The 13343-nt window shown below is 43.2% G+C and overlaps 1 protein-coding gene across 3 annotated transcripts in view; it reads left to right on the top strand.

The window, feature by feature from the left end:
- Window positions 1-13343, top strand: part of LOC115197471 (transcriptional enhancer factor TEF-1-like) — a 108661-nt gene that overhangs the window by 85383 nt on the left and 9935 nt on the right. For all 3 annotated transcript variants that reach the window (XM_029759031.1, XM_029759029.1, XM_029759030.1), the window contains 4 exons: window positions 4177-4302; window positions 4397-4443; window positions 4604-4665; window positions 8712-8827. In XM_029759031.1, coding sequence (XP_029614891.1) covers window positions 4177-4302; window positions 4397-4443; window positions 4604-4665; window positions 8712-8827 — 351 coding nt within the window. The remainder of the gene's footprint in view (window positions 1-4176; window positions 4303-4396; window positions 4444-4603; window positions 4666-8711; window positions 8828-13343) is intronic.

The raw sequence follows: 13343 nt of genomic DNA, 5'->3' as shown, positions 1-13343 counted from the left end.
CCTCAGAGTAAAGGACCACAGAGTGAAGGAAAAGCATCCATCAAGTGCTCAGCATATGTGGGAACTCCTTCAAGATTGTTGGAAAAGCATTCCTCATGAAGCTGGTTGAGAGAATGCCAAGAGTGTGCAAAGCTGTTATCAAAGCAAAGGGTGGCTCGTTAGAAGAATCTAAAATCTATTTTGATTTGTTTAAACATTTCTCGGTTACTACCTGATTCCATATGTGTTATTTCATAGGTTTGATGTCTTCACTATTATTCTACAATGTAGAAAATAGTAAAAATTAAGAAAAACCCTTGAATGAGTAGGTACAGTTGAAGTCGGAAGTTCACATACACCTTAGCCAAACACATTTGAACTCCGTTTTTCACAATTCCTGACATTTAAACCTAGTAAAAAATAATAGTAGAGTGAGTGATTTATTTCAGCTTTTATTTCTTTCATCACATTCCCAGTGGGTCAGAAGTTTACATACACTCAATTTGAATTTTTGGTAGCATTGCCTTTAAATTGTTTAACTTGGATCAAACGTTTCGGGTAGCCTTCCACAAGCTTCCCACAATAAGTTGGGTGAATTTTGGCCCATTCCTCCTGACAGAGCTGGTGTAACTGAGTCAGGTTTGTAAGCCTCCTTGCTCGCACATGCATTTTCAGTTCTGCCCACAAATTCTCTATGGGATTGAGGTCAGGACTTTGTGGTGGCCACTCCAATACCTTGACTTTGTTGTCCTTAAGCCATTTTGCCACAACTTTGGAAGTATGCTTGGGGTCATAGTCCATTTGGAAGACCCATTTGCGACCAAGCTTTAACTTCCTGACTGATGTCTTGAGATGTTGCTTCAATATATACTCATCATTTTCCTGCCTCATGATGCCATCTATTTTGTGAAGTTCACCAGTCCCTCCTGCAGCAAAGCACCCCCACAACATGATGCTGCCACCCCCATGCTTCACAGTTGGGATGTTGTTCTTCGGCTTGCAAGCCTGTCCCTTTTTCCTCCAACCATAACGATGGTCATTATGGCTAAACAGTTCTATTTTTGTTTCATCAGACCAGAGGACATTTCTCCAAAAAGTATGATCTTTGTTTCCATGTGCAGTTGCAAACCGTAGTCTGGCTTTTTTATGGCGGTTTTGGAGCAGTGGCTTCTTCCTTGCTGAGCGGCCTTTCAGGTTATGTCGATATAGGACTTGTTTTACTGTGGATATAGATAGTTTTGTACCTGTTTCCTCCAGCATCTTTACAAGGTCCTTTGCTGTTGTTTTGGGATTGATTTTCACCTTTCACACCAAAGTACGTTCATCTCTAGGAGACAGAACGCGTCTCCTTCCTGAGCGGTCTGCCGGCTGCGTGGTCCCATGGTGTTTATACTTGCATACTATTGTTTGTACAGATGAACGTGGTACCTTCAGGCATTAGGAAATTGCTCCCAAGGATGAACCAGACTTGTGGAGGTCTACAATTCTTTTCTGAGGTCTTGGCTGATTTCTTTTGATTTTACCATGGTGTCAAGCAAAGGTTGAGCTTGAAGGTAGGCCTTGAAATGTATCCACAGGTACACCTCCAATTGACTCAAATGATGTAAATTAACCTATCAGAAGCTTCTAAGCCATGACATCATTGGAATTTTCCAAGCTGTTTAAAGGCACAGTCAACTTATTGTATGTACATTTCTGACCCACTAGAATTGTGATATTGTGAATTATAAGTGAAATAATCTGTCTGTAAACAATTGTTGGAAAAATTACTTGTGTCATGCACAAAGTAGATGTCCTAACCGACTTGCCAAACTATAGTTTGTTAACAAGAAATTTGCGGAGAGGTTGAAAAACAAGTTATAATGACTCCACCTAAGTGTATGTAAACTTCCGACTTCAACTGCATGTCCAAACCTTTGACTGGTACTGTATGTTTTTCATGAATTTGATTAAAATGTCCAACTTATAAAATGCCCACAAATGCCACTTCTCTACAGAGAACTCAAGCACTGGAGTGCTTTCTTTCCAATGTTCAGCATACACTAGAATCTTGCCCTGATGTCCTTGGTTGTGGGAATCTTTCAATCACTTAGGGCTGGATTCAATCTGTGTCCGCGTTATAGCTCGATTGAAATTTAAAGGCAATGTTCCAACGTTCTTGTAGACTGCAGTAAACGCTGCCAATGTCAGCTCAATCAGAAATGACCTTTGAATTTTAACTTGGATCTTCGCAATACGGATTAAATCCAGCCCTTAGTTGCGCCACTTGTGACAATCTGTTTGGGTAATGTACTGTTAGAAGAAAAACTAGTTTAAATGGATAGGTATTCAATTCAAGACTCAGTAACAACACAATGGGTGTTCTGTGTTTTTATTCACCAGTCTCAGAGAAATATTAAGAGCAATAGAATTCTGTACTCTTAAAAGCACATTTTTCAGGCAAGTAGGCGGCCTTGTGTGTGTGATGTTCTCTATATATGTGTGTGTGTGTGTGATATTGTCTATAGTGAGGGAAAAAAGTATTTGATCCCCTGCTGATTTTGTACGTTTGCCCAGTGACAAAGAAATGTTCAGTCTATAATTTTAATGGTACGTTTATTTGAACAGTGAGAGTCAGAATAACAAACAAAAAAATCCAGAAAAACGCATGTCAAAAATGTTATCAAATGATTTGCATTTTAATGAGGGAAATAAGTATTTGACCCCTCTGCAAAACATGACTTAGTACTTGGTGGCAAAACCCTTGTTGGCAATCACAGAGGTCAGACGTTTCTTGTAGTTGGCCACCAGGTTTGCACACATCTCAGGAGGGATTTTGTCCCACTCCTCTTTGCAGATCTTCTCCAAGTCATTAAGGTTTCGAGGCTGACGTTTGGCAACTCGAACCTTCAGCTCCCTCCACAGATTTTCTATGGGATTAAGGTCTGGAGACTGGCTAGGCCACTCCAGGATCTTAATTAGCGTCTTCTTGAGCCACTCCTTTGTTGCCTTGGCCGTGTGTTTTGGGTCATTGTCATGCTGGAATACCCATCCACGACCCATTTTCAATGCCCTGGCCGAGGAAAGGAGGTTCTCACCCAAGATTTGACGGTACATGGCCCCGTCCATCGTACCTTTGATGCGGTGAAGTTGTCCTGTCCCCTTAGCAGAAAAACACCCCCAAAGCATCATGTTTCCACCTCCATGTTTGACGGTGGGGATGAAGTTCTTGGGGTCATAGGCAGCATTCCTCCTCCTCCAAACACGGCGAGTTGAGTTGATGCCAAAGAGCTCCATTTTGGTCTCATCTGACCACAATACTTTCACCCAGTTGTCCTCTGAATCATTCAGATGTTCATTGGCAAACTTCAGACGGGCATGTATATGTGCTTTCTTGAGCAGGGGGACCTTGTGGGCGCTGCAGGATTTCAGTCCTTCACAGCGTAGTGTGTTACCAATAGTTTTCTTGGTGACTATGGTCCCAGCTGCCTTGAGATCATTGACAAGATCCTCCCGTGTAATTCTGGGCTGATTCCTCACCGTTCTCATGATCATTGCAACTCCACGAGGTGAGATCTTGCATGGAGCCCCAGACCGAGGGAGATTGACAGTTCTTTTGTGTTTCTTCCATTTGTGAATAATCGCACCAACTGTTGTCACCTTCTCACCAAGCTGCTTGGCGATGGTCTTGTAGCCTATTCCAGCCTTGTGTAGGTCAACAATCTTGTCCCTGACATCCTTGGAGAGCTCTTTGGTCTTGGCCATGGTGGAGAGTTTGGAATCTGATTGATTGCTTCTGTGGACAGGTGTCTTTTATACAGGTAACAAGCTGAGATTAGGAGCACTCCCTTTAAGAGTGTGCTCCTAATCTCAGCTCGTTACCTGTATAAAAGACACCTGGGAGCCAGAAATCTTTCTGATTGAGAGGGGGTCAAATACTTACTTCCCTCATTAAAATGCAAATCAATTTAGACAATTTTTGACATGCGTTTTTCTGGATTTTTTTGTTGTTATTCTGTTTCTCACTGTTCAAATAAACCTACCATTAAAATTATAGACTGATCATTTCTTTGTCAGTGGGCAAATGTACAAAATCAGCAGGGGATCAAATACTTTTTTCCCTCACTGTATATGTGTGTGGGTGTGTGAGTTTGTTTGGTTGTTGTTGCTTGTTCTTTGTCCCACCACTCCGAGTCATTGTGTTGTGTTCTGCTGAAGGACCAGAGTGTGAAAGACAAGGCACTGCAGAGTATGGCCTCCATGTCCTCGGCTCAGATCGTCTCTGCCACTGCCATCCACAACAAGCTGGGCCTCCCAAGACCCACCTTCCCTGGGGCGACAGGGGTAAGACACCCCTCACTAAACACACATATTTCGTAACAATTGACTTGATGTGCATTGTGCTGTCCTGATTGTCCGTTAATTTACTCTTCCCTAGTTTTGGCAGGGTATGATATCCACTGGCCAGCCTGGATCCTCACAAGAGTAAGTCGTCCTAATGTGTCTGTCTTGTTATTGATAATATAAGATGAAGTAATAACTTAACTAATTTGTTAGCTCGATTTTATAACTTATCTACCTAGTTAATTTTTTGTATTATTACAATAACCAGGTCAACTTGCTGATTTTTTCTTTTTATCTTAAGCATCAAGCCATTTTCCCAGCAGGCCTACCCCAGCCAGACAGCTGTAACGACCACCATCTCAGGTGAGGGTGCCCTTTTACTCTATCCACCCTATTTCTATCAGCTCATTTCACTTTATCTGAGGCCAACGCTCAAAAAAAACTCCAATGGCACCTATTATCATGGCATTAATACTGTTACATGGCTAATGCTACTAGTGATATAGCTAATGGGTATCATGTTAGTGAGTGTATTTAACCAGGTAGGCCAATTGAGAACAAGTTCTCATTTACAACTGTGACCTGGCCAAGATAAAGCAAAGCAGTGCGACAAAAAACAACAACAGAGTTACACATGGGATAAACAAAAGTACAGTCAATAACACAATAGAAAATCTATATACAGTGTGTGCAAATGGAGTAAGGTGGTAAGGCAATAAATAGGCCAATAGTAGCGAAGTAATTACAATTTAGCAAATTAACACTGGAATGATAGATGTGCAGATGATGATGTGCAAATATAAATACTGGTGTGCAAAAGAGCAAAAAAGTAAATAAAAACAATATGGGGATAAGGTAGGTAGTTGGATGGGCTATTTACAGATGGGCTGTGTACAGCGATCGGTAAGCTGCTCAGATAGCTGATGCTTAAAGTTAGTGAGGGAGATATAAGTCTCCAACTTCAGCAATTTTTGCAATTCGTTCCAGTCATTGGCAGCAGAGAACTGGAACAAAAGGCGGCCAAAGAGGTGTTGGCTTTGGGGATGACCAGTGAGATATACCTGCTGTAGCACGTGCTATGGGTGGGTGTTGTTATGGTGACCAGTGAGCTGAGATAAGGCGGAGCTTTACCGAGCAAAGACTTATAGATGACCTGTAGCCAGTGGTTCTGGCGATGAATATGTAGCGAGGGCCAGCCGACGAGAGCATACAGGTCGCAGTGGTGGCTGGTATATAGGGCTTTGGTGACAAAACGGATGGCACTGTGATAGACTGCATCCAGTTTTCTGAGTAGAGTGTTGGTGGCTATTTTGTAAATGACATCGCCGAAGCCTTGGCCAGGTCGATGAAGACGGCTGCACAGTACTGTCTTTTATCGATGGCGGTTATGATATTGTTTAGTACCTTCAGCGTGGCTGAGGTGCACCCGTGACCAGCTCGGAAACCAGATTGCACAGCGGAGAAGGTACGGTGGGATTCAAAATGGTCAGTGATCTGTTTGTTAACTTGGCGTTCGAAGACTTTAGAAAGGCAGGGCAGGATGGATATAGGTCTGTAACAGTTTGGGTCTAGAGTGTCTCCCCCCTTTGAAGAGGGGGATGACCACGGCAGCTTTCCAATCTTTAGGAATCTCGGATGATACGAAAGAGAGGTTGAACAGACTAGTAATAGGGTTTGCAAAAATGGCTGAGGATAATTTTAGAAAGAGAGGGTCCAGATTGTCTAGCGCAGCTGATTTATAGGGGTCCAACTTTTGCAGCTCTTTCAGAACATCTGCTATCTGGATTTGCGTGACGGAGAAGCTGGGGAGGCTTGGGCAAGTAGCTGCGGGGGGTGCGCCGCTGTTGGCCGGGGTTGGGGTAGCCAGGAGGAAAGCATGGCCAGCCATAGAGAAATGCTTATTGAAATTCTCAATTATCGTGGATTTATCGGTGGTGACAGTGTTTCCTAGCCTCAGTGCAGTGGGCAGCTGGGAGGAGGTGCTCTTATTCTCCATGGACTTTACAGTGTCCCGGAACTTTTTGGAGTTAGAGCTACAGGTTTGAAATTTCTGTTTGAAAAAGCTAGCCTTTGCTTTCCTAACAGACTGTGTGTATTGGTTCCTGACTTCCCTGAAAAGTTGCATATCGCGGGGACTATTCGATGCTAGTGCAGTACGGCACAGGATGTTTTTGTGCTGGTCGAGGGCAGTCAGGTCTGGAGTGAACCAAGGGCTATATCTGTTCTTAGTTCTACATTTTTTGAAAGGGGCATGCTTATTTAAGATGGGGAGGAAATTACTTTTAAAGAACAACCAGGCATCTTCTACTGACGGGACGAGGTCAATATCCTTCCAGGATACCCGGGCCAGGTCGATTAGAAAGGCCTGCTTGCAGAAGTGTTTTTAGGGAGCGTTTGACCACGGACCCATTACGGATGCATGCAATGAGGCAGTGATCGCTGAGATCCTGATTGAAAACAGCAGAGGTGTATTTGGAGGGCAAGTTGGTCAGGATAATATCTATGAGGGTGCCCATGTTTACGGATTTAGGGTTGTACCTGGTGGGTTCCTTGATAATTTGTGTGAGATTGAGGGCATCTAGTTTAGATTGTAGGACGGCCGGGGTGTTAAGCATATCCCAGTTTAGGTCACCTAACAGAACGAACTCTGAAGATAGATGGGGGGCAATCAATTCACATATGGTGTCCAGGGCACAGCTGGGAGCTGAGGGGGGATCTATAACAGGCGGCAACAGTGAGAGACTTATTTCTGGAGAGATTCATTTTTAAAATTAGAAGCTCGAACTGTTTGGGCATAGACCTGGAAAGTATGACAGAACTTTGCAGGCTATCTCCGCAGTAGATTGCAAGTCCTCCCCATTTGGGAGTTCTATCTTGATGGAAAAGTTGTAGTTGGGGATGGAAATCTCAGAATTTTTGGTGGTCTTCCTAAACCAGGATTCAGACACGGCAAGGACATCAGGGTTGGCGGAGTGTGCTAAAGCAGTGAGTAAAACCAAATGATGTTAACATGCATGAAACCAAGGCTTTTACAGTTACAGAAGTCAACAAATGAGAGTGCCTGGGGACACACAGGGCCTGGGTTAACCTCTACATCACCCGAGGAACAGAGTACAGCTAAAGGCTATCAAAACTGGTCGTCTGGTGCGTTGGGGCAGTGAATTAAAGGAGCAGATTTCTGGGCGTGGTAGAATAGATTCAGGGATTAATGTACAGACAAGAGTATGGTAGGGTGTGGGTACAGTGGAGGTAAACCTAGGCACTGATTGACTTTAAGGGAGATTGCATCTCTGGAGGCACTAGTTATGCTAGGTGAGGTCACCGCATGTGTGGGAGGTGGGACAAAAGAGGTATCTGAGGCATATTGAGTGAGCCTAGGGGCTCCGCAGTAAAATAAAACAATGATAACTACCCTAAACAACAGTATACAAGGCATATTGACATTAGAGAGAGACAAAGCGATGCATAAAGCAATCACAGGTGTTGATTGGGAGAGCTAGCTAAGACAACAATGGGTAAGACAACAACAACAGGTAAAATGGCGATGAATGGGCAGAGAGGGTCAGTTAACTACACACGGGGCCTGAGTTCGAGGCTGGGGCCGACAGATAAACAAAATAAACAAAAATGGAGTACCGTGATTAATGAACAGTCCAGCAGGCATCAGCTATGGAGCCAGGTGATCATAGGGTCCAGTGAACAGCAATAGATGAAACAGGGAAGCCGCTAGGTAGTCGTTACTACGCTAGAAAGCGGGGGACACGGCGTTCATAAAGTTAGCAGGCCGGGGCTAGCAGAAGTGTCTTCACCGATGTCCGACAAAGGCCGGTTGAGGGCACATCGGACGGAATTACTACGGCAGCTTCGGGGCTGGGCCACTTGGTAGCAGCTCGCTAGCTGCGATGATCTGGAGTAATGGTCCGGAGATTATGGCAGGAATCTAGTGATGTAGTGGAGAAAAGCAGTCCGATATGCTCAGGGTTGATATCGCGTTGTGCAGACTGGTGGGTATTATCCAGGCTAAAAGCGGCTAGTGTCTGAGCTAAAGGTAAAGGCCGCTAGCAGTGGCTAACAATGACTAAATAGCTAGTAGCTAATTAGCTGGTCTAATTAGCTGGTTAGCATCTGATGGCTAGCTTCTGATGGAGGTTCTAGCTATAAGGTCTAAAAATAGCAGATCCGTATCACATTGGGTGAGGCGGGTTGCCGGAAGGTATATTTAATTTAAAAATGGAAAAAGAGATTTATTATATTGAATATATATATATATATACAAAAAATATATATATATATATAATTTTTTTTACATGGGACAATGACAACACGTCTGCACTGCTACGCCATATTGGATTGCCTAGTGTCAGTAAACGGTGGATAGTGAGGTGACAGTGTTGTGTGTAATCCCCCAGCGTACGAGCCCCCCACGGCTACAGCCCCGGCCTGGCAGGGACGCTCCATCGGGACCACCAAACTCAGACTGGTGGAGTTCTCTGCCTTCCTGGAGCAGCAGAGAGACCCTGACTCTGTGAGTACCTGCCCTACTGTCTTCCTTCCCACACACAGTAAAACACACCTGGGTAAACCAGTACTTGTTTCTCAGACAGCATCCCAAACCAGACCAAAGCAGGCCAAACTAGTGCCATTTCCTGAGGTCAACCGTACTTCCTCAAACTGGTGTATGTCTTCAAACACTCTCACAGACAAAAAAGGTAAAACAAGCAAAGCAGAATCCCTCCAAATACCAAAGTGACTCTGGAACATACAGGTATGTGCCAAAATAAAGGAAACACCAACATAAAGTATCTTAGTAGGGTGTTGGGGCACCACGAGCCAGAAAGCTTCACTGTGCCTTGGCATAGAGTCTACAAGTGTCTGGAACACTTTTGGAGGGATGCGACACCATTCTTCCACAAGAATTTCCATCATTGAGGGTGGTGGAAAATGCCGTCTCAGGCGCCGCACCAGAATCTCCCATAAGTGTTCACACACAACTTTTAAACCCCCTATGCTCCTTTGAGACCCCTCTTTCAAAATAACAGATCTCTTCTAGCAATGGTAGCCAAAATAATGGGCAACTGGGCATTTTTATATTAGACTCTAACCTAAGCATGATAGGATGTTAACACCCACGGTTCACACTATTCAACAGCCAGTGAAATATCAGAGCGCCAAATTCAAAACCACACAATGTCATAATTCAAAGTTCTCAAACAAAGGACTATTTTACACCATTTTAAAGGTACACGTCTCCATAATGTAACCACATTGTCCGATTTCAAAAAGGCTTTATGGCGAAAGCATAAAGTTAGATTATGTTAGGACAGTTCCAACACAAGAAAAAGCACACAGCCATTTTCCTAGCAAGGACAGGCGTCACAAAAACCAGAAAACCAGCTAAAATTATGCACTAACCTTTGACGATCTTCATCAGATGACACTCCTAGGACATCATGTTACACAATACATGCATTTTTTGTTCTATAAAGTTCATATTTATATCCATAAACCCCATTTTACATTGGCGCATGATGTTCAGAAAATATTTTGCCTCCAATACTCCCGGTGAATCAGCACAACAATTTACAAAAATACTCACCATAAACGTTGATAAAATATTAAACTGTTATTCAGAGAATTATAGATGAACATCTCCTTTATGCAAACGCTGTGACAGATTTCAAAAAAGCTTCACTAGGAAAGCACACTTTGCAATAATCTGAGTACTGCGCTCAGAAAAATACACCAGGCAATACAGATACCCGCCATTTTGGAGTCATCTAAAATCATAAATAGCATTAGAAATATTCACTTACCTTTGATCTTCATCAGAAGGCACTTCCAGGAATCCCAGGTCCACAATAACTGTTGCTTTGTTCGATAAAGTCCATAATTTATGTCCAAATAGCTCCTTGTTGTTAGCGCGTTCAGTTAGCTACTCCAAGTGTAGGAAGCGCGTGGAAAATGTTTCGACGAAAAGTAAAAAAAGTTATATTTACGTTCGTTCAAACATGTCAAACGTTGTATAGCATCAATCTTTAGGGCCTTTATCACTTAGAACTTCAATAATATTCCAACCGGACGATTGCAATGTCTTGAAAAACGTTTTGGAACACAGCTAACTCCCACGTGAATGCGAGCCAATGAACGCCAGTACCTTCCTGAGTCAACAACTTCCAACTTCCTCTGTTCGCTCTCTGTTCATCATAGACGCCTCAAACAACTTTCTAAAGACTGCTGACATCTAGTGGAAGCCTTAGGAAGTGCAAAATGAACCCTAAGTCACTGTGTGTTTGATAGGCAATGGCTTGAAAGGACTACAAGCACCAGAATTCTCACTTCCTGGTTTGATTTTTCTCAGGTTTTTGCCTGCCATATGAGTTCTGTTATACTCACAGACATCATTCAAACAGTTTTAGAAACTTCCGATGGTTTTCTATCCAAATATAATATGCATATTCTATTTCCTGGGCCCGAGTAGTAGGCCGTTTAATTTGGGTACGTTTTTCATCCGGCCGTGAAAATACTGCCCCCTACCCTAGAGAGGTTAAATGCTTAATTAACTCAGGATCCACACCTGTATGGAAGCAGCTGCTTACAATATACTTTGTATCCCTCATTTACTCAAGTCTTTCCTTTATTTTGGCAGTTACCTGTATATCCAGTTTGTCATTTTGTCACTATTTGTTAGCTATTGCATTTTTACAACAGCTGACATTATCTTGGGTTAGTGAGCTATCCTAGACCAGTGTTTATACTGCTACAGTGCCTTCGGAAAGTATTCAGACCCCTTGACTTTTCCAAATTTTTTACGTTACAACCTTATTCTAAAATGGATATAAAAAAAAAACATCCTGAGCAATCTATAAACAATACCCCATAATGACGAAGCGAAAACAGGTTTTCAGACATTTTTGCAAATTTATTTAAAATAAAAAACAGAAATACCTTATTTACATAAGTGTTCAGACCCTTTGCTATGAGACTTGAAATTGAGCTCAGGTGCATCTTGTTTCCATAACTTGATTGGAGTCAACCTGTGGTAAATTCAATTGATTGGACATGATTTGGAAAGACACACACCTGTCTATATAAGGTCCCACAGTAGACAGTGCATATCAGAGCAAAAACAAGCTATGAGGTCGAAGGAATTGTCCGTAGAGCTCAGAGACAGGATTGTGTCGAGGCACAGATCTGGGGAAGGGTACCAAAACATTTCTGCAGCATTGAAGGTCCCCAAGAACATAGTGGCCTCCCTCATTCTTAAATGGAAGAAGTTTGGAACCACCAAGACTCTTCCTAGAGCCGGCCGACCAGCCAAACTGAGCAATCAGTGGAGAAGGATCTTGGTCAGGGAGGTAACCAAGAACCCGATGGTCACTCTGACAGAGCTACTCTGTGGAGATGGGAGAACCTTCCAGAAGGACAACCATCTCTGCAGCACTCCACCAATCAGGCCTTTATGGTAGAGTGGCCAGATGGAAGCCACTCCTCAGTAAAAGGCACATGACAGCCCGTATGGAGTTTGCCAAAAGGCACCTAAAGACTCTCAGACCATGAGAAATAAGATTCTCTGGTCTGATGCAACCAAGCTTGAACTCTTTGGCCTGAATTCCAAGCGTCATGTCTGGTGGAAACCTGCCACTATCCCTACGGTGAAGCATGGTGGTGGCAGCATCATGCTGTGGGGATGTTTTTCAGCGGCAGGGACTGGGAGATTAGTCAGGTTCGAGGGAAAGATGAATGGAGCAAAGTACAGAGGTCCTTGATGAAGACCTGCTCCAGACCTCAGACTGGGGTGAAGGTTCAGCTTCCAACAGGACAATGACCCTAAGCACACAGCCAAGACAACACAGGAGTGGCTTCGGGATAAGTCTCTGAATGTCCTTGAGTGGCCCAGCCAGAGCACGGACTTGAACCCAATTGAACATCTCTGGAGAGACCTGACAGAGCTTGAGAGGATCTGCAGAGAAGAATGGGAGAAACTCCCCAAATACAAGTGTAAAGTCATACCCAAGAAGACTCGATGCTGTTCTTGCTGCCGAAGGTGCTTAAACAAAGTACTGAGTAAAGGGTCTGAATACTTATGTGAATGTTACATTTAATTTCTTTAAATGTGCTTTGTCATCATGGGTTATTGTGTGTGTAGTTTGATGAGGGGGGAAAAACGATTTAATCTATTTTAGCGTAAGGGGCTGTAACCTAACAAAATGTGGAAAAAGTCAAGGGGTCTGAATACTTTCCGAAGACACTGTATGTCTGGGCAATGTTACAATGAAGTAAAATCATTTCCAAGGTCTCTTTTACAAATGAGCCCTGAATTACATCAATTACAGAAAATACACACGTCAAAATGAAAATACAAAATGCAAGCAGAAAGAATAACAAAGACCATCAGTAAAAATGTTATCATTCTGAATTGGCCTAGAGGCAACAAAACATCAAAGATTGTTCAACAAATAAGTTGCAAAAAAAACTAAGCTGATTTAGTGCTGACCTCAATTAGTCGACTGGTTGATTGTTTGTTCGTTAGGCTGTTGGTCGACCAAGATTGTTTTAGTTGAGCAGTAACAAATATACACTGCTCAAAAAAATAAAGGGAACACTTAAACAACATAATGTAACTCCAAGTCAATCACACTTCTGTGAAATCAAACTGTCCACTTAGGAAGCAACACTGATTGACAATACATTTCACATGCTGTTGTGCAAATGGAATAGACAACAGGTGGAAATTATAGGCAATTAGCAAGACACCCCCAATAAAGGAGTGGTTCTGCAGGTGGTGACCACAGACCACTTCTCAGTTCCTATGCTCCTGGCTGATGTTTTGGTCACTTTTGAATGCTGGCGGTGCTTTCACTCTAGTGGTAGCATGAGATGGAGTCTACAACCCACACAAGTGGTGCAGCTCATCCAGGATGGCACATCAATGCGAGCTGTGGCAAGAAGGTTTGCTGTGTCTGTCAGCGTAGTGTCCAGAGCATGGAGGCGCTACCAGGAGACAGGCCAGTACATCAGGAGACGTGGAGGAGGCCGTAGGA

Source organism: Salmo trutta, chromosome 7 (assembly GCF_901001165.1).
Source record: "Salmo trutta chromosome 7, fSalTru1.1, whole genome shotgun sequence".
Lineage (NCBI taxonomy): Eukaryota > Metazoa > Chordata > Actinopteri > Salmoniformes > Salmonidae > Salmo > Salmo trutta.
This window is presented reverse-complemented; position numbering and strand designations above follow the sequence as displayed.